At 34.7% G+C, this 23,215-nt stretch overlaps 1 protein-coding gene and 1 non-coding gene across 2 annotated transcripts in view; both read left to right on the forward strand.

The window, feature by feature from the left end:
- FASTKD1 (FAST kinase domains 1) overlaps window positions 1–22,894 on the forward strand; it is a 33,566-nt gene extending 10,672 nt beyond the window's left edge. The window contains exons 5-15 of the mRNA XM_020880790.2: window positions 999–1,397; window positions 3,102–3,212; window positions 3,966–4,097; window positions 8,686–9,172; window positions 10,402–10,516; window positions 15,232–15,360; window positions 16,782–16,913; window positions 17,283–17,396; window positions 20,730–20,868; window positions 21,990–22,104; window positions 22,649–22,894. Coding sequence (XP_020736449.2) covers window positions 999–1,397; window positions 3,102–3,212; window positions 3,966–4,097; window positions 8,686–9,172; window positions 10,402–10,516; window positions 15,232–15,360; window positions 16,782–16,913; window positions 17,283–17,396; window positions 20,730–20,868; window positions 21,990–22,104; window positions 22,649–22,744 — 1,969 coding nt within the window. The 3' untranslated portion in view covers window positions 22,745–22,894. The remainder of the gene's footprint in view (window positions 1–998; window positions 1,398–3,101; window positions 3,213–3,965; window positions 4,098–8,685; window positions 9,173–10,401; window positions 10,517–15,231; window positions 15,361–16,781; window positions 16,914–17,282; window positions 17,397–20,729; window positions 20,869–21,989; window positions 22,105–22,648) is intronic.
- Window positions 6,957–7,062, forward strand: LOC139038115 (small nucleolar RNA U13). Its single transcript, XR_011491062.1, has one exon. It is a non-coding gene; the product is annotated as a small nucleolar RNA U13 (small nucleolar RNA).
- Window positions 22,895–23,215: the final 321 nt, after the last annotated feature.

Below are 23,215 nucleotides of genomic sequence, written 5' to 3' on the forward strand. Positions count from 1 at the left end.
TTGCAATTACAAATACAATTTAAAAAATCATATCCAACTTTATGATTAAATTAAATAGTGACACTATGTTACTAATTAATGTTAATTGATGTTAACATTAAACATTTGGATTAGAGAAGCTGAAGTATTGTACAACTGGGTTTCTAAAAAATAATTTGTTTTATTGGAAAGATTGAAGAAATTTTGAAACAAAAAACTTCCAATAGTTCCACTAATTGAGATAGTGGAATGTTTGAGATAGTTTTAGATTCACATTTTCATGTCTTTTTTGTAGATGTTTTCTAATTATCATCCCCACATGTTTGTTACATCATACCTTTTACATTTTACATTCTTTGTTCATTATTAGGTGTATTCTTGTATGTAGAGTTTTATGATTTTTGTATCATATAAGAACTGTCTCCTTTTGAGAAGAGAAATCTCACCTTTGTAATTTTGGTGTCTTCCACAGTGCCAGAATATTGATTTATGTTTCTTAAAAGTGTTTATTGAGTGAAGAAATATTCATGTTCAGTATTGTCCTACTGTTATATATTAATATCAATATAGCATGAAACATTAAAATATGAAGTCATTCATTAGTGAGAAATATTTTGCCAATATTTTTACTGGTAGATTATAAATACAGAGGAAGGAGTAATAAAGCAAAGTCTTCTGAAAATGTAGAATAAGACCTTCCATGTTGCTTTCAATTGGCTGTTGGTACACAGTGATTTCTGAGTAAATTTCATTAAAATATTTCCCTTCAAAGGATTTATCTATAGAACAAGACATTATACACATTCAACAAAAATTATTATTCAATCCTTTTTTTGTCTGCAGGCTTTTGATTACTAGGAGATCAGAATTCAAGTTCCACTAGTATTTAAAAGAGAAGTTTTGTTGTACAAAGCCTGTAGTATTTTTATCAATTCCTTTCTGTTTCTAAGCATTTAGTCTCAGAATTTTCCATTATTCTTAGATCATGTAAAACCTTTTGCATCTTCTTCCTCTTTCAGGTCCTTGTCTGTTTTGATGGTCAGCATATCCTCTTTAATATCGCAGCGTTTTCAAGAGAAATTAGTGAACAAAGCAGAATTACTTTTTGACACTATGGATTCTTCCCAGGTCAACACTGCAAGAAGAATAGTACAATTTCTTCGAAATATTAAATATAGTTATTACCCACTATTAGAAAGGTGTAATAAAGTATTTTTGAGCAATATGAACCATCTTGATTTGGACTCCATCAGTAAAATACTTAGTCTATACCACTCTCTACAGTTTCATAGTTTTGAGTTTATTTTAATGACTAAGAAGAGGCTAACAGAAATGATTCCTCTGTTTGACCACCCTGCTAGCTGTGTAAAATTGTTTGTAGCGTTGGGACCCATGGCAGGACCTGAAGAAAAGAAACAGTAAGTTCAGCTAAAAGCGCTTTACTTTTCCTGTTGAGAATATATGGAGTCTTCAGGCATAGATCTCCTTGCAGTTCTAGAAGTCAGAAAAGTCACTCCACTCAAAAGTAGAAGGGAGTTGAGTACTCTGCTTCCTGGATCTTTCTCTGGTTATTCTAATTTATATCTCAAACTCAGTCTCCTAAGGTGTTTTGAATGGGGGTCAGTAATCCCCTGGGGGTCAACGTAGCATTGATGAAGGAGAACATCCTATCAGTGCTATTCTTCTCCCTTCTTAGGCCACGTGACTGGTGTTGGTGGTTGTGGTGGTTTAGTTACCAAGTAGTGTCCAACTCTCTTGCGAACCCGTGGTCTATAGCCGCCCAGGCCCCTCTGTCCATGGACTTTCTCCAGCAAGAATACTGGAGGGGGTTGCCATTTCTTTCTCCAGGGGATCTTCCTGACCCAGGGATTCAACCTGTGTCTCCTGCATTGGCAAGTGGGTTTTTTTACCACTGAGCCACCAAGGAAGCCCCTGTAAAGATGAGCAAATATTAAATTAATACATGATTACTAGGTATGAGCAAACAGATTAAGTGTGATTAGTAGATTCAGTTAAGCAGGGGTTCCAGGAATTACATGTTGGGTATATGTAGCTGTCCTTGTTTCTGTTAGCAAAGACTTCATAGAGAGTTTTTGAGAGTCCTCTAAATTACATGAAGAAATTTAAGGGTACATTTTAAGAGACTGGATCAAGATGGAAATAAGACGATTATTAAAAAACTTTTATTGGAAGTTTTTTCTTGTCACCCAATGCTGTTAAAATCTCTTATGCCAGGGCAGTACAAATTTTTGAGTCTCTGACTTCAGGGAATTTTTATTCCACTTGGAAGGATAAAAATATGCAATTGAAATATGCAAATACCATGATACGTCAATATAGTTTATGAGTATACTAAATAGATATAGATAGTAATTGCTGTGGGCAGACAGAAAAGCAAGAGAAAAATGTGGATTAAAATGGTTGGGGAAAAGCTCTGGGAAGAAGCTGGGTTTGAAATACTTGATAAGGTTGGTGAAAAGGATGGTGTGGAACTATCCAGGATGAATAGACAATTAGTTTGCCATGGTTTCTTCAGATTTCATATTTTGGACTTGCCTTCTAAATTATTCTAAAAGACACTTATATACTTATCACTGAACTACTTTGGATGATTTAAAAATGGACCAACTTTGTAAATTTTCAGTTTATAGTGTTATAATAAGTATTTAGTGTTAAGGTTTCTGTTAGTATGTAGGTATGTTGACTTCCTGGTTAGATCTTAGTAAGTTTTAAAAAACTGGGGCAATATTGAAATATCAATTTTCTGCTCTCCATAGCTCTCTCCTACTGAATAGTTTCATTGAATTACTGTATTTTATAGCCAATGAAACCATATCTTATTTGAAAATCATTAATTAAAAACATTTTATCTTTATTTTTTAAGAGACAGTTTAAGATTATACTAAGGCCTTAGTTACTTTGAAGAAAATACATTTTTCTTTATTTATTAATATTTTGTGTTATCGCCAATTAGGTGGGGAGGAAATTGGAATTATATATTTAATCTATTTTTTAATTTAGTTTTTGTTTATATTATTTCTATTTATTGCCTAAGAACTATTATTTATAAAAATTTTATAAACTAGTCATTAATTTTCTAACATATTTTTCCTTGATTCTAGACTTAAATCAACTATATTATTCATGTCAGAGGAGCTGACTGGCCAGCAGGCCCTGGCAGTGATGGGAGCAATGGAAGAGATGGAAAGCAGAAATTCACGTCTGATTAAAAAGTATACTTTCCTGAAATTCTTGGTGTTAAGTTTAGTTGACCTTCATAAGTTGCTTTTTTTTTTTTTTTTTTTGAGAAAAAAATGTTTTTTTTCCCCTATAATCTTGGTTTTGAAGAAATAAGAAATTTACATTTAGGTCACTGTTTATTTTCTAAATAATTTTTCAAAACAGGTTTTTAATTGTTTACAACATCTTTCATTTCATTTGCTGCTATTCTTATTCTCAGGCAGAGGATTACAATCTAGGAAAGTGGAGAGCATAAAGTACAAGTGACTTTTTAAAAGGACAGTTTCTGTAGAACTGTTAACATCTATCTACATGAACTTGAATTGTTTCATACTATAGTTGTTACCTTGAAATTATACTGCAACATATTGGCTTTTTAAACTTGAGATTTAAGAAGAAACAAAAATATGTGGTTCAGATGGTGTATATTTATTATTTCATTATGTGTTATATATTCCTTTAAAAAATATTCCTTCTGCCCTAGTTCCTCCAATTTATTGACTGTTTGTATTTCTCATTGCTTTTATGCGTCTCCATTAGAGGACCATCCTGGATTTAAGGAAGAAGATTCATTTTACATTTCTGTCGTCATCTTGAGACAGTTCTTCAAGAACAGAAAACTTTGGGTCATTCATTGCTATTTCTCTAGCACAGAGCATGTTTGGCATGAAACAGCTCCTCAGTAAAAGTTTAATAATAGTACATGAGTGAACTGGTTATAATGCATGTTTTATCATTCTTTTTAGGATTACTTCAGTTCTGCATAAACATTTGGATAACTATAAACCAGTAGAGTTACTGAGAATAACTCAAGCGTTGATTTTTCTACATTTTCAAAGTAAAGAGCTTTTTGTGAAACTCAGAGAATTACTGCTTAGGTGAGATTAAAATAGATGTGTTTAAGTCTTTCATTGTATGATCTAGCCTGTTTTATTTAGTTATGTATAAGTTTAGTTTAGTTATATAAAAGTTGTTGGAACTTTTGAAGACAGAAATGGGTGGATTATTATTAAAATTGTTGAGACACTTTTCTTGCTGCCTTGCCCATCGTGCTAGTGCTTGTGCTGATGTATTTTCAAATAGAAGTGAGGTCAGTGGGGTGATGAGAGTTTTAGGGCATGAACACATAAAACCAAGCCTTCCTCCTTTCCTGCAGGAATGGAATAACCATCCATGAAAAGATTAGAGCTGCTGAAGAAGGCAAAACTCCGTTTAGGAGTACTCATATTTGTAGGCCTCTAGCCTGCTTACTTGCCTGTTTTAAGGAATAATTAAAATTTGATTAATTAATTTATTTTAAATTTTATTTATTTATTTTTGGCTGTGTTGGGTCTTCATTGCTGCCTGGGCTTTTCTCTAAATGAAGTGAGTGGGGGCTACTCGCTAGCTGTGGTACACGGGCTTCTCATTGCAGTGGCTTCTCTTGTTGCTGAGCACAGGTTCTAGACTCGCAGACTTCAGTAGCTGTGACATGTGGTGTCAGTAGTTGCAGCTCTTGGGCTTTAGAGCACAGGTTCAATAGTTGTGGCACACGGGCTTAAGTCGCTCCATAACATGTGGGATCTTCCTGGATCAGGGATCTAACCTGTGTCTCCTGCATTGGCAGGTGGACTCTTTATCACTGAGCCACCCAGGAAGTCCAAGGCATATTAAAATTTAAAATTTTTAAAACTAAAACATGTGGTGGCAATGTTAGCATTTTCATATGATTTTCTCTTTTATAATTAAAAAATTTTTGCATTTCTATGAATATAGCATTCATATTTCAACTAATAAGTTATTCAGTTTTCCATTGATTTTTATATTACTTTAAAATGGAGTGTTCCATTAAAAATTTTGACTTTAAAGATCAAAATAATGACTTGAATGAAATTAAAACCAGATTAATCTTTTTCCCCCCTCTGTTTTTCCCATACTAGTTTGATTTCTTACTGTGATTTTTGAAAGACCAGGCATGTGACTTTATGCTGTAATCAAGACTGACATATAATTGAAAATGATTTTTACTGTAATAAAATGATATGCTATTATGGTTAAGGATTTGGACTGAGGAATACGAGGTAGCACTTTATCAGGTGAAAATTGAGCATATTAGATTTGTTACAAGAAGGTTCACTGTTTTCTTAAAGAAATAACTTTCTTATCAAGGTGATTAAATACAGGATTGTTTCTTCACTCCATATTTATTAATAACATCCACTTTCATTTAGCCTCTCTATTAAGAATTTAATGTAATTATGTTCTAAATTAGATATCATAAACTGGCCCAGAGACGTGATTTATTTGGCCAGTACAATGTTTCTTTAAATAGTAAATTACACAATACTGTTGGCCTACAGGTATGCTAACAGAAAAATAAGACAGGAGTGGGAGTATCACAGGAGATTTCACTTTACCGGTAATGTTTTGTTTACTTTATTAAAAAATTTGAAGCTTATATGGCAATGTTGAAGTTTAGTAATTCTGCATAGCAAGAGCCCTTACATACCTCCGTAGCTTTAAATTTAACCCTTCCCACACTCCAGTGCAGGTTATACGAAGGAATACAATCTAGTTAAAATAGTTCACATAAATGTGTGACTATCTCCTGAAACTATCTGGGGAACCCAGGGAACTCATGTACTGGAATAATATGTTCTTAAAAAAAAAAAGATATATTGAACTGTCTACATAAAATAGACATATTCCCTCCTCATGACCCTACTCTCTCTTCTTTACTCCAACCCCCTTCCCCAGGCTAACTGTTGTCCCTGCTTCTAACTGCATGGATTAGTTTTGCCTGTTTAGTGCCTTGCTTCTTTTGTTTAACATTTTATTTATGAGATTTACCCATGTGTTTGCTATATATTCTTATAAGAATGTAACAGGGTTTTTTAGTCTATTTTAGTGTTGATAGATATTTGATTTATTTCCAGTTTTTGGCTATTATAAATACTATTGTGGTGAACATCCTCATTCGTATTTTTTAGTGAACATATGTATACATCTCTGTGGGTATTTACTGAGGAGTATGATTGTTGATTATACATATGTTATGTTCACCTTCAGCAGATCCTGCTAAATAGTTTTCTATTTTGTCTTTCTTTCTTTTTCTTTTCTTTTTTTAAACAGTTTCCCAAGTAGCAATTGAACCCGGGCTACAGCAGTGAAACCCGGAATCCTAATCACTAGTCCACCAGGAAACTCTATAAATAGTTTTCTAAAGTGACTGTACCAGTTTATTTACCACTAGCAAAATGTGAGCATTCCTGGTTCTTGAGATCTTCACCAACACTTGGTACATTTTTATTTTAGCCATGCTGGTAGATTTGTGGTAGAATGTAAATAAACGCAATTGCATCTATTGTGAGTTTTGGAATTTTAGGGAACACCATAAGGAAAGCATCAAGTGGAGTCTGGCATGTTTGTGTCTGTTGGAGGTTTATTTTCAGATTAGTATCACAAGATTGGCAAATACTGAGAGTTCCTGCCTCTTGGGTCAATTCTGTAAACAGATACAACTCTGGAGGTCTTTCTTTTCTTTATATAAAATAGTATGTTAATTTTTTGTGGTTATAAGAGTAAAATACTCCATGGCTGATTCGTGTCAATGTATGACAAAACCCACTACAATGTTGTAAAGTAATTAGCCTCCAACTAGTAAAAATAAATGAAAAAAAAAAAAAGAATAAAATACTCATTTAGTACTTATTGAGTACCTACTTTGTGTCAGGCAATGGACCAGATATTATGTGAAAATCATTTTGATTGTAGTTCATAAGCTTAATAATTGGGTGTTCACACTATTATATGAGATGTGCTTCCCTCAGATCTGTTATGAGGCAACACGTGACCCATCTCATGTGAAAAAAAAATCATTTTGAAAACAAAAAAGTATAAAGAAAAAGAGAAAGTATAAAGAAATAAAGTATAAAGAAAATAATCATTTGTAAGCCCTTTCATTTATGGTGAACAGTTTGGTTTATTTGGTTGGTTTATTTGCTTGTGGTATAAACTTATATCATCTATATGTTTTTTTTGTAGTTGAGAATCAGGAATGTACAGTTTTGTGTTCCTCCTCCCACACGCTTTGTGTTAACAGCATTTTCCTACATCATTTAAAGCTATTTGTAAATGTTTTTAGTGATTGGATATTTCCCATCATATGACTGTATCATAATTCCCATAACTGTTCCCCTTGCTGGGGTATGTAGACTGTTTTCAAATTTTAGCCACATAAAAAATATGATGAATAACGTAACATAAAATGTTTGCCTTCATTTTAGATTATTTTCTTAGGCTAGTTTACTAGACAAAGATTGATCATGTCAAATGATGTAGTTACTTTTAAAGTTCTTAAGCTATACTGCTAAATTACTTTCCAGAAATGTTACACCAACTTTTTAAAATTTACTGTTAGTGAATGAGAAAGTCTGTATCAATATACCCTTGCTAGCCTTGAATATCATCATTATTTTAATATGCTAACTTAATATGTTTAAAAGTAAATCAGTTTTCTTTTCATTTATATTTGATTATCTCTTCTAGTACTTCTAAACTTAAAAGATGCTTTAAAAGCTCCCGTTTTTTAACTTGTATTTTAACAACTGCTATCCTGGTGGTGGGGCTCTGAGCATAGGGATTTGGGGAAGGAGGAGTAGAGAGTGGGGTCAGTTGTATGCACTGTTTGTCTTTTTTGTCTGTTTTTTTTAAAGGTTGGGCTTCTTATGTTGCAGAAGAAGGGGATCACTGTTACTGAGTGGTCACTCTGCCTGTTCTAGGTCATACCAACTTCTGACAGGTCATATCCAGAAATTCAGTACAAATTCTGTCTCTCACAACAGCTCTGCAGACATTGTTCTAACACTGACCTTTTGTTTGTAGGAACTGTGGTTTTATTTTTGAATGAAAAATGGAGGATATGCTTTAGAACATCGCAAGGCTTCCCTTAGTAAGCCTTTATGGAACTTGTCCTCTTTGAACTTATGTAACCCTTTTGATTTATTTTATTTCCATTCATTTATTCATTTTCAGCTGCACTGGCTCTCTGTTGCTGCGCAGGCTTTTCTCCAGTTGTGACAAGCAGGGGCTCCTCTAGTTGTGGGACATGGGCTTCTCATTGCTGTGGCTTCTCTTGTGGAGCGTGGGCTTTAAGGCGCAAGGGCTTTCGTTCTTGCGGCATGTGGGCTCAGCAGTTGAGGCCCCCGGGCTCGAGAGCACAGGCTCAGTAGTTGTAGCACACAGGCTTAGTTGATCCGGGCATGTGGGATCTTCTGGACTAGGGATCGACCTCATCTCCTGCATTGGCAGGCGGATTCTTACCACTGAGCGCCAGGGAAGCCCCTAACCCTTTTAAAATTCTATTTTAAAACGATCACACCTATTAAGTGTAATAATAGTTATATATTCATGTTTTAATTCTTATAACTAAATTTTGTTGCTGATATATTCATTCTGTTCTTTTTATTTTTCCTTCTTTCTTTGTAGTTATTTGAAAGTCAGTGTCATACCTAGTGAGATTTCCATCCTGGTCTATGCTCTTTCGTTGCTTCCTTCTGCTCACCTGGACGACGTGAGGATGTCTCAGATTGAAGCAGTTTTGCCACAGTGTGACTTACATGACCTGAATATTTTTGCAACATCTGTTTTAAGATGTATTCAGTATGATCACATGTATCTGAATAATATTCCTGGGAAACAGTTGAAAGTACTTCAAAAATTAGATCACTATGGTCATCAGAGGCTACAAGAATGTAAAAGTTTGAATCTGCTGTGGGAAGAAGTTAAATCTTTAAAAGGAGACTGGTTTGCTGATTCACTTCTTGAAGAAACAGTTGTTACCTTACAGCGTTTGATGGATGAAATTAATTACATCAATGTTGCAGGGATTGCATCTTTTATTTCTAGAACCAACATCCTCAGTACTTCACTGCTTGATAAGATAGCCTCAGTGGTCCTTCAACAGATTGAAAAGGTGAAATTGAAATGTTGCATATTATTGTCAACTTCTAGAAGCATAAATGTTTACAATAAGTGCTTGAAGAACTTGATTGGAATTTGAAGTTTAAAAATTAAGCTCTAATTTCTGGTAAATAATAATAGTTGTGTTAGGATAACGGAGATGTATGATTTTTGCTTTCTTTTTCTTATTTTCTATAATCCTGTGATACTTTTACTATCTAAAACTATTCAAAAGAGTAAGATAAATGTGAAAACTGAGAAAATTGTAGGTCTTCACTGACTTTAGTATAATTGAATTGTCAGTGTGTCTTCTTACAGTTTTATTTCTGGAACTTGTAAAATGCTGTTTGTTTGGTTTTTTAAAATTAATTTATATATTTTTGACTGTGCTGGATCTTAGTTGCTTCATGGGCTTTTTCTCTAGTTATGGCAAGCAGGGACTGCTCTCTGGTTGCAGTGCATGGGCTTCTCATTGCAGTGGCTCCTCTTGCTGCTGGGAGCCCAGGCTCTGGAGCACAGGCCCAGCAGTTGTAGCAAATGAGCTTAGTTTTTCCATGGCATGTAGGATCTTCCCAGACCAGGGATGGAACCTGGGTCTCCTGCTTTGGCAGACAAATTCTTTACCACTGAGCCACCAGGGAAGCCCCGATGATGCTTTTTGAATTATGTGAGAAAACAGTCACTTACAAAATCAATTATATATATCAGAATATGGCTTTTACTTAGAAGACAGTATTTCTAATAAGTGAAAATAATAGTCTTTCTTTTTGCCTAGCATAGTGCCTGCCGTTTATTAAGTATTGGATGAATGAATTTTAAAGACTGAAAGAAAAATGAAGTCTGATTATTATTATAAATTAGGAAGCTTTCTTATTATATTATATGATGAGTCTATAAAATGCACTTATATCATGGAAATTAGTGATACTATCTTCTTGTCATTTCAATGACTAAGGAATTCTGGAACAGAATTTTATACTTATAAAATCAATTTGTAACTTATCTGATTTATTTTTTTCTGCATTAATATTTAGAGTTACTAGAGATTAGTGATGGAATTAAATAGATTATAGATAGGTAGAGAACTTATTAATAGTGATATATGTGTCATTTAACTGTGGGCATGTTCATTTGACTATAGGCATGTTAGATAAAGAGTTCTGCTTAGGATAATAATTAGGCTAAATTTTGTTTTGTTTTGCTGAGGTTTAAACAGTAATTTTTTTGTTCTATTTTTTACAGATTCATCCTTTTGCAATTCTTGCTATTATTCTTCCATTCAGCACCCTGAACTATGATCCACCTCAAAGGGATGAATTTTTTGGAACTTGCATTCAACACCTTAATTCTTACTTAAGTAGGTATATTGTTTAGTACTACATGGATGAGGAGGTTGGAGAATACTGTTGCTGCTACTCTTAAGACATACTGCTTTTTTAAAGGATAACAAAAATAGCCACGAGTTTCATACCTTCAAAAAAGTGTTTTGGATCCATTTTTAAAAACTTTTTTATTATAATAAATGTCAAATTTGCATTAGAAAGAAGGGAATTGAACAAGTAGCACCTGTGAACTCACTTGATAGATTCAGTAATTGTTCACGTTTTATCATATTTGCTTTATTATTTCTCTTGCTCTCATTTTTTCTATGCCGTTTCAAAGTAAGTTGTAGGCAATGTGACTCTTTACATCTAATTGCTTAGACACACGCTTCCTAAGAATAATGATCTCCTAAGTCACCACAATACTGTTATCACACAGAGAAAATTAATTGCCCCCGATATATAATATAGGGCTTCCCTGATAGCTCAGTCAGTAAAGAATCTACCTGCAATGTAGGAGACAGGGTTGGAAGATCCTTGGATTGGAAGATCCTCTGGAGAAGGAAATGGCAACCCACCCCAATATTCTTGCCTGGGAAATCCCATGGACAGAGGAGCCTGGCGGGCTACTATCTATAGGGTTGCAGAAGAGTCAGACATGACTTAGAGACTAAACAACAATATGTAATATACAATCTATTTTTAAGTCTCCCTCATTATTCCCAAAATACCTTATTTACAGTGATTATTTTGGACACAGAATCCAGTCAAGGTTCACTCATTCCAGTAGGTTATCTCTCTAACATTTTGCCAGATTTGCTCTGTGTGTTTGTGTGTGTGTGTGTGTCTATCTGTGTGTACGAAGAACTATTTGAAGTGCCAGCCCTAAATACTTCAGGTTATAAGGAAATTCTCCTGTGTAAACACAATGCCAGTATCACACTTAAGAAAATGAACAAGTACCACTTACTACCTAGTATTAGTCACTCAGCCATGTCCAACTCTTTGTGACCCCATGGACTATAGCCTGCTGTCCATGGAATTCTCCAGGCAAGAATACTGGAGTGGGTAGCTATTCCCTTCTCCAGGGGATCTTCCCAACCCAGGGATCGAACCCGTGTCTCCTGCATCTACTGCATTGTGGGCAGGTTCTTTACCTTCTAAGCCAACTGGGAAGCTACTGCCTACTCAATCCATAATAAAAATTTCCCAATTGTCACCAAATTTTCTTTGATAAATTTTTTAAAGAAAACAGTGTTGGGCTATATCACTTTCTCCCTATCTTTTTATCTCTTGATATTTTTTTTTGTAAAAGGGATTGGCCTTTTATTATGGGTTGTGCCACATTCTGGATTTGTTTGACTGCTTTCTTTTAACTTGCTCCTCCATCATCTGTATCCTTGGTAAACTGGAAGTTAGTTATAGATGCTTGGTTAGATTCAGAGTAAACATTTTCAGCAAAAATGTTTTGTATGTGGTGCTGTATGTCTGATATTTGTATCATTTCTGGAGACATGTAACATTTGATTGTTTCTGTCAATTTTAATAGTTTTTGGTTTTTTAAAAATAGAAAACAAATATTTCTTAAGGTCCTTTATAGATATTTATTAATTGTCAGAAAGGTTGCTGCTCTGGTGCTGATTATTATGTCTCTTTAAAAAGTCTAAATAGTGTTTTGGTACCAGAAAAAAGTGGAATAGAAATATTCCTTCCTATTACTGGACTTAGCAGAAGCAGTATGTGAGGACAGCAGACATGGAATTATGTTTTTCTTTTCATTTATTTTGGTCCTGAATTGTATTTGTTTCTATTTGGCCTTAAAGAAAAAGGCTTTATGGGGCTTCTCTTCTCAGATTCATACTTCTTGCGTGTCAGGGTAATGTGAGAGTTTTAGAGGCGAAATAGTTGCTCTGTAGTTGCTGCTTTTTCAGTCAGTATTCACCAGGTACTGTCAGGTGGTCGTTAGTCACTGGAGATATAGGAGAGAGTGAAAAACAGAGAGACTGTCATCATTGAGTTTGCTTTCTGGCGGGGTGACACTGGCATACATAATAAGCGAGTTCATAAGGTCGGATGGTGATAAGAGTCTAAGAGGACCAGAGCAGGGTAGGTATGTAGGATGGAGGACAGTGAGGCGGGCCAGATGGAGTGAGGAGATGTCATTGACCACGGATTGAATGAAGAGAGAGAGAAGCATCCCAGGATAAAGAAAAGCAAGTGCAAAGGGCCGTGAGGTGAGAACATGCTTGATTTCTTTGTAGGACAGCAGATTCAGTGTGGCAGGAATGGAATGGGGGAGACCAAGTTGATAGGAGAAGAAACTGGCTTTCCTCAGAACTTTTTGCTGTGCCTGGAGAGTAAGAAATAGTCATTCTGTTATCCAGCAACAAATACTTAACTGAGGGCTTCTGTGTCCAGCATAAGATGTTAGGCTCTATTTTATGGTATGTTTCTCTAGGCTTATAGACCTCTAGTTAGGCTGTGTGAGACAGTATAAATATATTAATGATGTCAGTATGATGTTCATGGACTTTGGTATATTTATTTTGTAGGATCTTTGTGCCAGATTATATCTGACCTATTTTTGTGTCTCTAATAGACAAGTAAAATGCGACTGTGACATGTGTGTGTTTATTCATGTACAGATGTATGCATGTGTGGCATTCATATATACTCCCCTTTTAGTAATAGACTGTATATAGAAAGATGAGACTTGAAACTGAAAGATGAGACTTTGCATATGCTTTCTTGGTTGTTCAGTTGTGTGTCAACAACCAGAAGGAAATGAGAGTACATTCTTCTTTTTTTCTTCAAATAAAGGATATAAGAGATGAGAGTTTGAGAAGTACAGCTTTGAGTTTTGAAGACTTTACTGTGAAAATGATTGCAAAATTCTTGGGAGACCTAAAGCTGAATTTTAAGTAATTTATGGAATGATACTTTGTTTTGAATAAACGTTAGTTTTGACAGATCAGTTTTGCTGGTAGAGAACATCACGTAACCTTGTTTGTGACTTGATCTTGCTTTATTAAATAAACTCAGCAAAACAACTGGAATATTTAACATCTTTTTTTTTATCCTGTGTAAGAACATTTGCTGCTAATGGTGCATTTTAGGTGATCCCTTCCCTGTCATCAGAAATGTCTTTTGGCAGAGAAAGACAAATACCATGTGATATCACTTATATGGGGAATCTAAAGTATCATACAAATGAACTTATTGACAAAACAGGAACAGACTCGTGACATAGAAAACAAACTTATGGTTGGTTACCAAAGGGGAAAGGGATGGGAGGGATAAATTAGGAATTTAGGATTAGTGGATAAAAACTACTATATATAAAGTATATAAACAAGTTCCTACCATATAGCACAGGGAACTGTATTCAGTGTCTTGTAATAAACTATAATGGAAAAGAGTATGAAAGAAGAGAATATATGTATATATTCTCTTTGTTGATATATATATTTTTTCATACTCTTTTCCATTATAGTTATATATATATATACTGAATCACTGTGCTGTACCTCAGAAACTAACACAACATTGTAAATCAACTATACTCCAATAAAAAATTTAAAAAAAAAGAGAGAGAGAAAGGAAATTCCTCTTGGATGAGGCAAATCAGGTAAGTAACTGCAAGCCTTATACTCTGGGATACACAGTGTGGTGCTGGCTGACGTGTCAAGGAGGAGGTGCTAGATGAGACCCGATCTTCATACGTGTCTGTCCCCAGCCTGGAGGTCTGAGAGCCCTGGAAAGCAGCGTGGCACAGTGGTTCAGACTCCAGAGCGGGACTCTCCCAAGTTAAATCTCACCCTCCACTGGCCAATCATGCTGAGGCAAGTCATTCAACTTCTCTGTGCTTCAGTACACTTGGTTTATGAAGTGGAGACAATAATCATTCCTGTTGTACACTAAAGTGAGGTTTTTAATGAGGCAGTATTTGTAAAGTGCTTAGAATGATTCTCCACACAGTCTGAGCAATATTATCATCCGTATATAGAGACTGGTTATTTTTACATACTTTACTGACCTTTTGTTTCTTTTTTTTCCCCCCACAATATATAGGAGTCTTTATTGAAAAACAAAAACAAACACGTGTACTTGAACATCAAAAGTTATTGTTAATCACAAAAACAAATGTCTCAAGTTAATGATTTTAGTGTTTTTCTATGTGTGGTAAAATACAAGAGTCTGGGCTCACTGAAATTTTTCCTTTGATATGAATCTTAACTACCTAGGGCCAGTGTCCTGTTTTTCTTCATCCTGAATTCCCCTCTGGGTGCACCGTTGTAGGTGGTTGCAGTGGCTGATGGCTTGGTAGTATGGCCTTTTGTTTCCAGTCTTTCTCTTTTCAAGGCCATTTAAAGACTTTTATTGGAAGTGTAATAATAATGCAGACATGTTTATACATCCTATATATATATGCATATGCACACACACACACACACATATACATAGTGTATGTGAATTTATAGAAATTGAATCATGTAAGAAATCAGTACCCAGATCAAAAGAATAGAATATTATCAAGAGCATGGTAACCTTCCTGGCTTTCTTTCCTGTTCTTCCCCCACCCAAAGGTAACCACTTTACTACCATCCTTACTTGTGACAGTATAGATTAATTTTGTCAAGGCTGTGTTTGTATCATTTTTTAAAAACCTGGTTTTACCTGAATAAAGTATGTACTTACATGTATGTGAAGCAGCTGTACATTTTAATTTTTTTTCCTAATTTTGTTTTAGGTGTATTGGATCCTCTAGTGTTAGTGTTTCTTGGTTACTCTTTGGCCACACTTGAATATTTTCCAGAAGATCTATTGAAGGCAATTTTTAACATCAAATTCTTAGCCAGATTAGATTCTCAACTTGAACGTATGTATCAACAATTTAATTTAATAAATTATCACTTATGTTTAAATCCAAGTTTCAGCTCTGCCTAACTACTTAAAGCATTTAAATGTTCATACTGATTTTTTTCTGTTTATTATTGTAGAATATAGAACAGTATAAAATAGAAAATGAAAGATTATTCATAATCTTATCACCAAGTGAAACTACCACTTTTATTTATTTATTTTTTTTTTAATTTATTTTTTTTATTTTTTTTAATTTTTATTAGTTGGAGGCTAATTACTTTACATCATTACAGTAGTTTTTGTTATACATTGATATGAATTAGCCATGGATTTACATGTATTCTCCATCCCAGTCCCCCCTCCCACCTCCCTCTCCACCCGATCCCTCTGGGTCTTCCCAGTGCACCAGGCCCGAGCACTTGTCTCATGCACCCAACCTGAGCTGGTTATCCGTTTCACCCTAGATAATATACATGTTTCAATGCTGTTCTCCTGAAACATCCCACACTCTCCTTCTCCCAGAGTCCACAAGTCTGTTCCATACATCTGAGTCTCTTTTTCTGTTTTGCATATAGGGTTATCGTTACCATCTTTCTAAAGTCCATATATATGTGTTAGTATACTGTAATGGTCTTTATCTTTCTGGCTTACTTCGCTCTGTATAATGGGCTCCAGTTTCATCCATCTCATTAGAACTGATTCAAATGAATTCTTTTTAATGGCTGAGTAGTATTCCATGGTGTATATGTACCACAGCTTCCTCATCCATTCGTCTGCTGATGGGCATCTGGGTTGCTTCCATGTCCTGGCTATTATAAACAGTGCTGCGATGAACATTGGGGTGCATGTGGCTCTTTCAGATCTGGTTTCCTTGGTGTGTATGCCCAGAAGTGGGATTGCTGGGTCATATGGCAGAAACTACCACTTTTAATATTTTAGAATGTTTCTTTTATGTCTCCTGCCTTCATATATATATATATGTAGATATAGCTATATGTTTTAAGACAAAACTTGAATTATGTATATATTCACTTTTGTCTGTTGCTTTTTATCACTGAACTATATTTTGAAAAATTTTCCATGCTGTTCCTTTTTTTTTTGATGTCATGATTTTTTTTTTTTTATAGAATCTGACATCGTCCTCATCTTTGTTTCCTTAGGATAAATTGCTAAATGTGGAATATTAGGTCAATGAATATTCTTTGGCAGTATTTTTTAAAATATGGTTTTAATGTTCATAATTAGGGAGAACAACATAGGTGTTGGTCCTAATGATCCCATTGAGTGTAATAATTTAAAAATATAGAACATGTATATACAAATGAAATGATTTTATAATATGAAAATAAAAGTTACACTCAATGGGGATAAATGAATGTGAAAAATTAATTGTCTTTGCTGAGTTCAAAGTCTATTAATGTATTTTTTAAATTTCAGTTATATGTTCATCTCTAAATATGAAGGTCCAATTTCGTCTTATGGAATTAAATAGAGCAGTCTGCTTGGAATGTCCTGAATATCAGATTCCATGGTTTCATGACCGCTTCTGTCAACAACACTATAATAAAGGTTTGAGTTTTCTTTGGGTCAGAAAGTAAAGTTTAATTCTAAAGCACATTATTAGGTAGTATGCACTGTTTTTATTGTTTAGCCTATCATGACACCAGAATTCCCAAGAGTGCCATAACTTGTTTAAGGAAAACATTTTGTAGATGAAATTTGTGTTGTAAAAATTTCTTAGTATTTAGGACACTAAACCTCTTTTGGTAGAGAGCCAAAGAACTTGTATTGAATTTAATATCATTGCATTTGGTATTATTAATACAGCAAGGCTCTTGTTTGAAATATTAATCTTTATTTTTTAGTTTGTAGATGTTGAATGATTTTCATTCAAAAACTGATTATTTTAAGTGAACTAATTGTTTTTATCTCATGAAGATTTTGGCAGCATGAATGGAGCACAACAGCAGATTTATAAAATGTTAGCAGAGGTACTGGGAGGAATCAATTTTGTGAAAGCCTCGGTTCTTACACCTTATTACTACACAATAGGTAAGTCTTTGGTAGGTTATTAACAATTTTCAGAAAATCAGACTAAATAGAATCATCTCATCAGTTGGAATTTTAAAACTTTAAAAAACTTATTTCATTATCTTGAAGATTTTCAGGGAATTCCCTAGTAGTCCAGTGGTTAGGACTTTGTGCTTCTACTGTAGGGAGCATGGGTTTGATCCCTGGTCAGGAAACTGGGATTATTATGTCCCAAGCCCATTGTATTGCCAGTTCATATTTGTATTAATACCTCATGTTGTCAAGAAGCTTATTTTTATGTGAAAATATATGTCATTAAAAATAAGATTTAATTGGTAATATTTGTATATAAAGATATGGTATAATTAATGTAATTGTATGATTACCGTTTAGTACCTTTTAATACAATGTTATGATTATCATTTAGTACCACTTAGTACAATGGTACTAAGATTGGAAAGAAAACACTTACATGATATATAACACATGCTTATAGAGAAGGGACAGATAACCAAAAAAAGGAAAATCACCCGTGATACAACCACTGTTTGCTTTTGATGTCTGTTTTTCTCTTTCTGTCTTTTTTTAAAAAAATTTTTAATGACATTGTTTTCTTTCTAAATTTTACAAGGAGTATTTTTTATGTGTACAAGCAATATGTATCTTAAAAAGTTCTGATTTTTTAAAACCAAAATGACTTTTTATAGTATGTAACTTTGAAAGTGAAGTGAAAGTTGCTCAGTCGTGCCTGACTGTGACTCCATGGATTGTAGTTCATGGAATTCTCCAGGTCAGAATACTGGAGTGGGTAGCCTTTCCCTTCTCCAGGGGATCTTCCCAACCCAGGGATCAAGCCCTGGTCTTCCTCATTGCAGGCAGATTCTTTACCAGCTGAGCCATAGGGAAGTCCAACTTTGTTTATATATTGTGAATATTTTTTCTATGTCAACAAATGTAATTATCCAACATTATTTTTAGTGACTGTATATATTTCATTGAATGAGTATGCTATAGTTTACTAAGGTTTTTTGCTGCTATGTGCATCTTTCAAACAATGCTGCAATTTCATATAACAACAATAATAGTAATTGATACACTCACATATTGATTGTTATATTAGACATTATTTAATTCTTACATTTATTTATTTCTGGCTGTGCTGGGTCTTTGTTGCTGCATGGGCTTTTCTCTAACTGTGGTGAGCGTGGCTGCTCTCTAGCTGCGGTGTGTGCGCTTCCTGTTGCAGTGGCTTCTCTTGTGAGCACAGGCTCTAGAACACGTGGGCTTAGTAATTGTGGTTCCTGGGGTTAGTTGCTCTGTAGCATGTGGGATCTTCCCACACCAGGGACCGAACAAATGTCTCCTGCATTGGCAGGCAGGTTCTTTACCACTAAGCCACCAGGGAAGCCCTTAAGTGCTTTATATATAATAAACTTATTATATCCCTTTAAGTTTTGCAAATACTGTATTTTTATAGATAAGGAAACTGAGACCCAGAAACACTGTTGTTTGCCCAAGGTTATGTAGCTGGCAAATGGCAAAGCCAGAATGACTTATGCATTCTAGCTCCAGAATTCATTCTCTTAAAAATGAGAAAAGTATATTTCATGTTTCATAATTAACTTGAAGATGCTTCAGTGCCTCAGTTTCCCTGAAGAATAGGTAATTAAATCCACTCTTCTTTTTCATTCCTTGTCTCTTTTTTCATTTTTCTTTTTTTTTTCTTGGTTTAAATACTTTTATCATTGTTTTTATTATGGGAAAAATTTCATACATATACAAAAATAGAGAGAATAGTATAATGAACCCCCATCCAGCATTAAAAATGATCAATACTCACTAACCAGAATCCCACCTGATCCTTTCCAAACAAATCACAGATAATATATCATTTTAGAATGTATATCTAAAAGGATATATAACCATAGTGTCATCATTTTCATCTCTACAACTATTCATAATAATTTCTTAATATTATATTGCTTGTCAACATTTAAGTATTTCCGTTATCTTGTATATGTTGTATTTTACTGTTTGTTAAAATTGGAATCCAAATTTTACCTTTGGGTGATCTGTCTTTTTAACTTCTACCTTTCTGTCTTTTTTCCCCTTACAGTTTATTTATTGAAAATAATTTTTTTGTTTTTTCATATTTTGAACTTTTCCATTTGCAGTTCTGTTATGTCATTCAACATGCTTCTGCATCCCCCATTTTTCCTGTAAACCAATAGTTAGATCTGGAGGTTTGACTAGACTAGTCAACTAGGTTAGTTTGGGGATAGTAGTGGTGGTTTTTTTTGCCAGCTCTTTCATAAGTGGTATGTGCTTCTTATTGCATCTTATCATAAGACATACAATTCTAGTTGCCTTACTATTATATTAAGATTCATCAGTGTGTTTGTAGGTCATCAGTTCATCCATTAGGAAGTTTGCGCCTCAGCTTTTCACCTAATGATTTTAGCAGCCATTTAAATTATTATCTAAATGCATCATTCATCAGGGGTAGCAAAGTAGTGGTATTCTATATCTATCATTTCTTCTGCATTTATTAGCTGGAATTTATCTAAAAAGAACTTTCCTATGTCACCTGTTTAGTTACCCGATGTACAGTTCATACAGGAAAGACTTGCCTGAATCTTTTTCTTTGCTAATTTTCTGATGAGTTGGTTTAGCTTCTCATACTGTGAATAAGAGATTTAAAGGGATTATGATAAAACTTCTTAATGTGATTTGGCTTGAAGTGAAGTGAAGTCTCTCAATTGTGTCCAACTCTTTGTGACCCCATGGACTGTAGCCTACGAGGCTCCTCCATCCATGGGATTTTCCAGGCAAGAGTACTGGAGTGGGTTACCATTTCCTTCTCCAGGAGATCTTCCCAACCCAGGGATCGAACCCAAGTCTCCCACACTGCAGGCAGATGCGTTACCGTCTGAGCTACCAAGGAAGCTGTGATTTGGCCTAGTGCAGTGCTAATTATAGCCTTCATGCTAACCAACAGTTTAGTAATACTTGCTGGTTGATTTTTATTGATCGATTTCAAAGAGAGGTGCTCTTGGATTATATAATAAGTTGGATAGGGACTTCCCTGGCAGTCAAGTGGTTAAGACTCTGCACTTCCACTGCAGGGGGCATGGATTCTATGCCTAGCAGAGGAACTAAGATCCCACATGCCACACGGTGTAGCCTAAATAAATAAATAAATGAAACAAGTTGGATAATTAGAGAGGTACCTCATTCTTCATGTTTGTGAGTGTGTGTCTTTATATACATGTGTAAATATTTAAGATATATCTTAAAATTTTACCTATAAGAATTTACCTGATTCATATTGTTGGTTCCTGTGCTTCCTTATAGACTTTGAGTGTATCTTGGATAAAAGAAGAAACCCTCTTCCTTATGGAAGCCATAATACAACTTTGGAAAAACTGCCAAAAATACACTTGGAATCAAATACTCAAATAGCTGGATCAAGACTGCCACCAGGAGCTGAAAAGTAACTTTCTCTTAGCTTCAGATTTTATTATCTAAATGTGACACAATTTAATGAGCTGAACTATCAAGGATTGTTTATAGTAGAATATATTCCTCACATATGTCACAAATTCTACCTACATACCTTTGCTTTTGTTGTGTTTTCTACCTTAATCGCCATCCTTCATTGTCCAAAGCTGAGCAGTCTCTAAAGCACTAACCTTCCCATTGTCCTCACTGGAAATAAATGGTATCTTCTTCTTTGGACCTCCCATGCCTTTCTACTTTTCTGAAAAGCACACTGCTGCTTCCCACATTGAATTACAGTTATGTGCTGTATATCTTATGTTCTTTGTTTGACTGTTTGTTGTTGTTCAGTCACTCAGTTGTGACCCATGGACTGCAGCACGGCAGGCTTCCCTGTCCTACACTGTCTCCTGGAGTTTGCTCAAATTCATGTCCATTGAGCCAATGATACCATCCAACCATCTATCTCATCCTCTGTCGCCCTCTTCTCCTGCCCTCAATCTTTCCCTGTGTCAGGGTCTTTTCCAGTGAGTCAGCTCTTAGCATCAAGTGGCCAAAGTACTGGAGCTTCAGCTTCAACATCAGTCCTTCCAATGGATGTTCAGGACTGATTTCCTTTAGGATGGACTGGTTGGATCTCCTTGCAGTCCAAGGGACTCTCAAGAGTCTTCTCCAGCACCACCAATCAAAAGCATCAATTCTTCAGCGCTCAGCCTTCTTTATGGTCCAACTCTCACATCTGTACATGACTGCTGGAAAGATTGTAGCTTTGACTAGATGAACTTCTGTCAGTGAAGTGATGTCTCTGCTTTTTAGTACGTTTGACTGTAAGCTGTGTCTTTTTATGTCTCTCACAGTGCCTTACATATGGTAGGTGAATAATAAATATATGCAGGACAGAGAAACACACAGATGAAAGCATGTAGGTACTATAATTTGGTTTAATCTATTGAAGAGGATTACTTGTCATTAATTACTAATTTAAGTAGAAAAATAACTTAGTATACTCAGCTGGCTTTTTTAGTTGATAAGGATACACCCTTGTTTCTGAAGTGTTTGTAATTACTCAGTTTCTCACTTCAATTTCAAAAGTAAATATTTATTTTTCTTACATAGGATTGCTTTGGAATTTTTGGATTCAAGAGCATTTTGTAGAAACATCCCTCATTTAAAAGGAAAATCTGCTATGAAAAAACGACATTTGGAAATTTTGGGCTATCATGTGATTCAGGTATGAAATACTTATAATTCAGCCTCTAAAAACCCCAGAGACATTGGTTTTACATATATCCTCTTTTAAGGTGAAAGTTATAGATTTACCTTTTTTTTTTTTAATATTAAGAAAAGCTATATTAAAATATCTCTGAAATAGAATACTCTCCATTTTTTTTTGGAAGAATAGCAAATAAAAATCAGTTTTTAAATTGTCTCTAGACGACCTCTTGATTTTTATATTTATCTTACAATGAAGAGAGGCTCTGTGCAGATGGATGGAGTTGTAAGAGAAAAAGGCTAGTGTATAAATATGACAGGCACATAGGAAAAAACGTCAATTCTTACTATGTAGGAACTAGGAGCATGAAAGCTCTGAGGCAGGAAAGGGTCTTCCAGCTGTTGTCATGAAGGACAACCTTCCAAAAGGGTTCAAAGGCTATGCTTATGTAAACTAATGTCTTAGGGTCTTACAGCCGTTTTCAGTATTCTTAGAAGCCTTCCCTGATCTTTTTTGTTGTTGCTTTTGAGCTTTTGTTTAGACTACATTACTTCTTTTACAGATCCCTCCTTTCGAATGGAACTCCATGGCACTGTCAACAAAGGCTGCTCGAATGGACTACTTGAGAGAACGGATATTTGGAGAAGGCAAATCATGACTGTAGCTTTTACTGAAAATTAGTTATCATGTTGTGTCATATTTGGACTTAATTAAAGTGACTGGATTCAATTAAAAAGTAATAAGGTAGAATTGACTGATTTCTAGGTCAATTGAATATCTATTAAAATTAACAGACATTTTACAATTATTTTCTCTACTGTCTAGTTGGGAAACTGTTTAAAATTCTGAATATAAAAGACATATAGCTTTTAGGAAACTTAAATAGTTTGGCGTTCATTCTTTGAGTGCATACTATGTGCCAAGACCTATTTTATTTTTTGTTTTAATTATTTTTTGTTCCAAGAACTATTTCAGACACTGGGTATACTGGAGTTAGTACAGTGTATCTTTCATGGGTTGAGTTAAACACAGTAAATTAGTACAATTCATTATATCAATATCTTAGATGATACTAAAAACTGTAGAGAAAAATTTGAACCTTGGTGGGGAAGTGATAGGAATATTGTGG

This window comes from Odocoileus virginianus, chromosome 13 (genome assembly GCF_023699985.2).
Source record: "Odocoileus virginianus isolate 20LAN1187 ecotype Illinois chromosome 13, Ovbor_1.2, whole genome shotgun sequence".
NCBI classification, from domain to species: domain Eukaryota; kingdom Metazoa; phylum Chordata; class Mammalia; order Artiodactyla; family Cervidae; genus Odocoileus; species Odocoileus virginianus.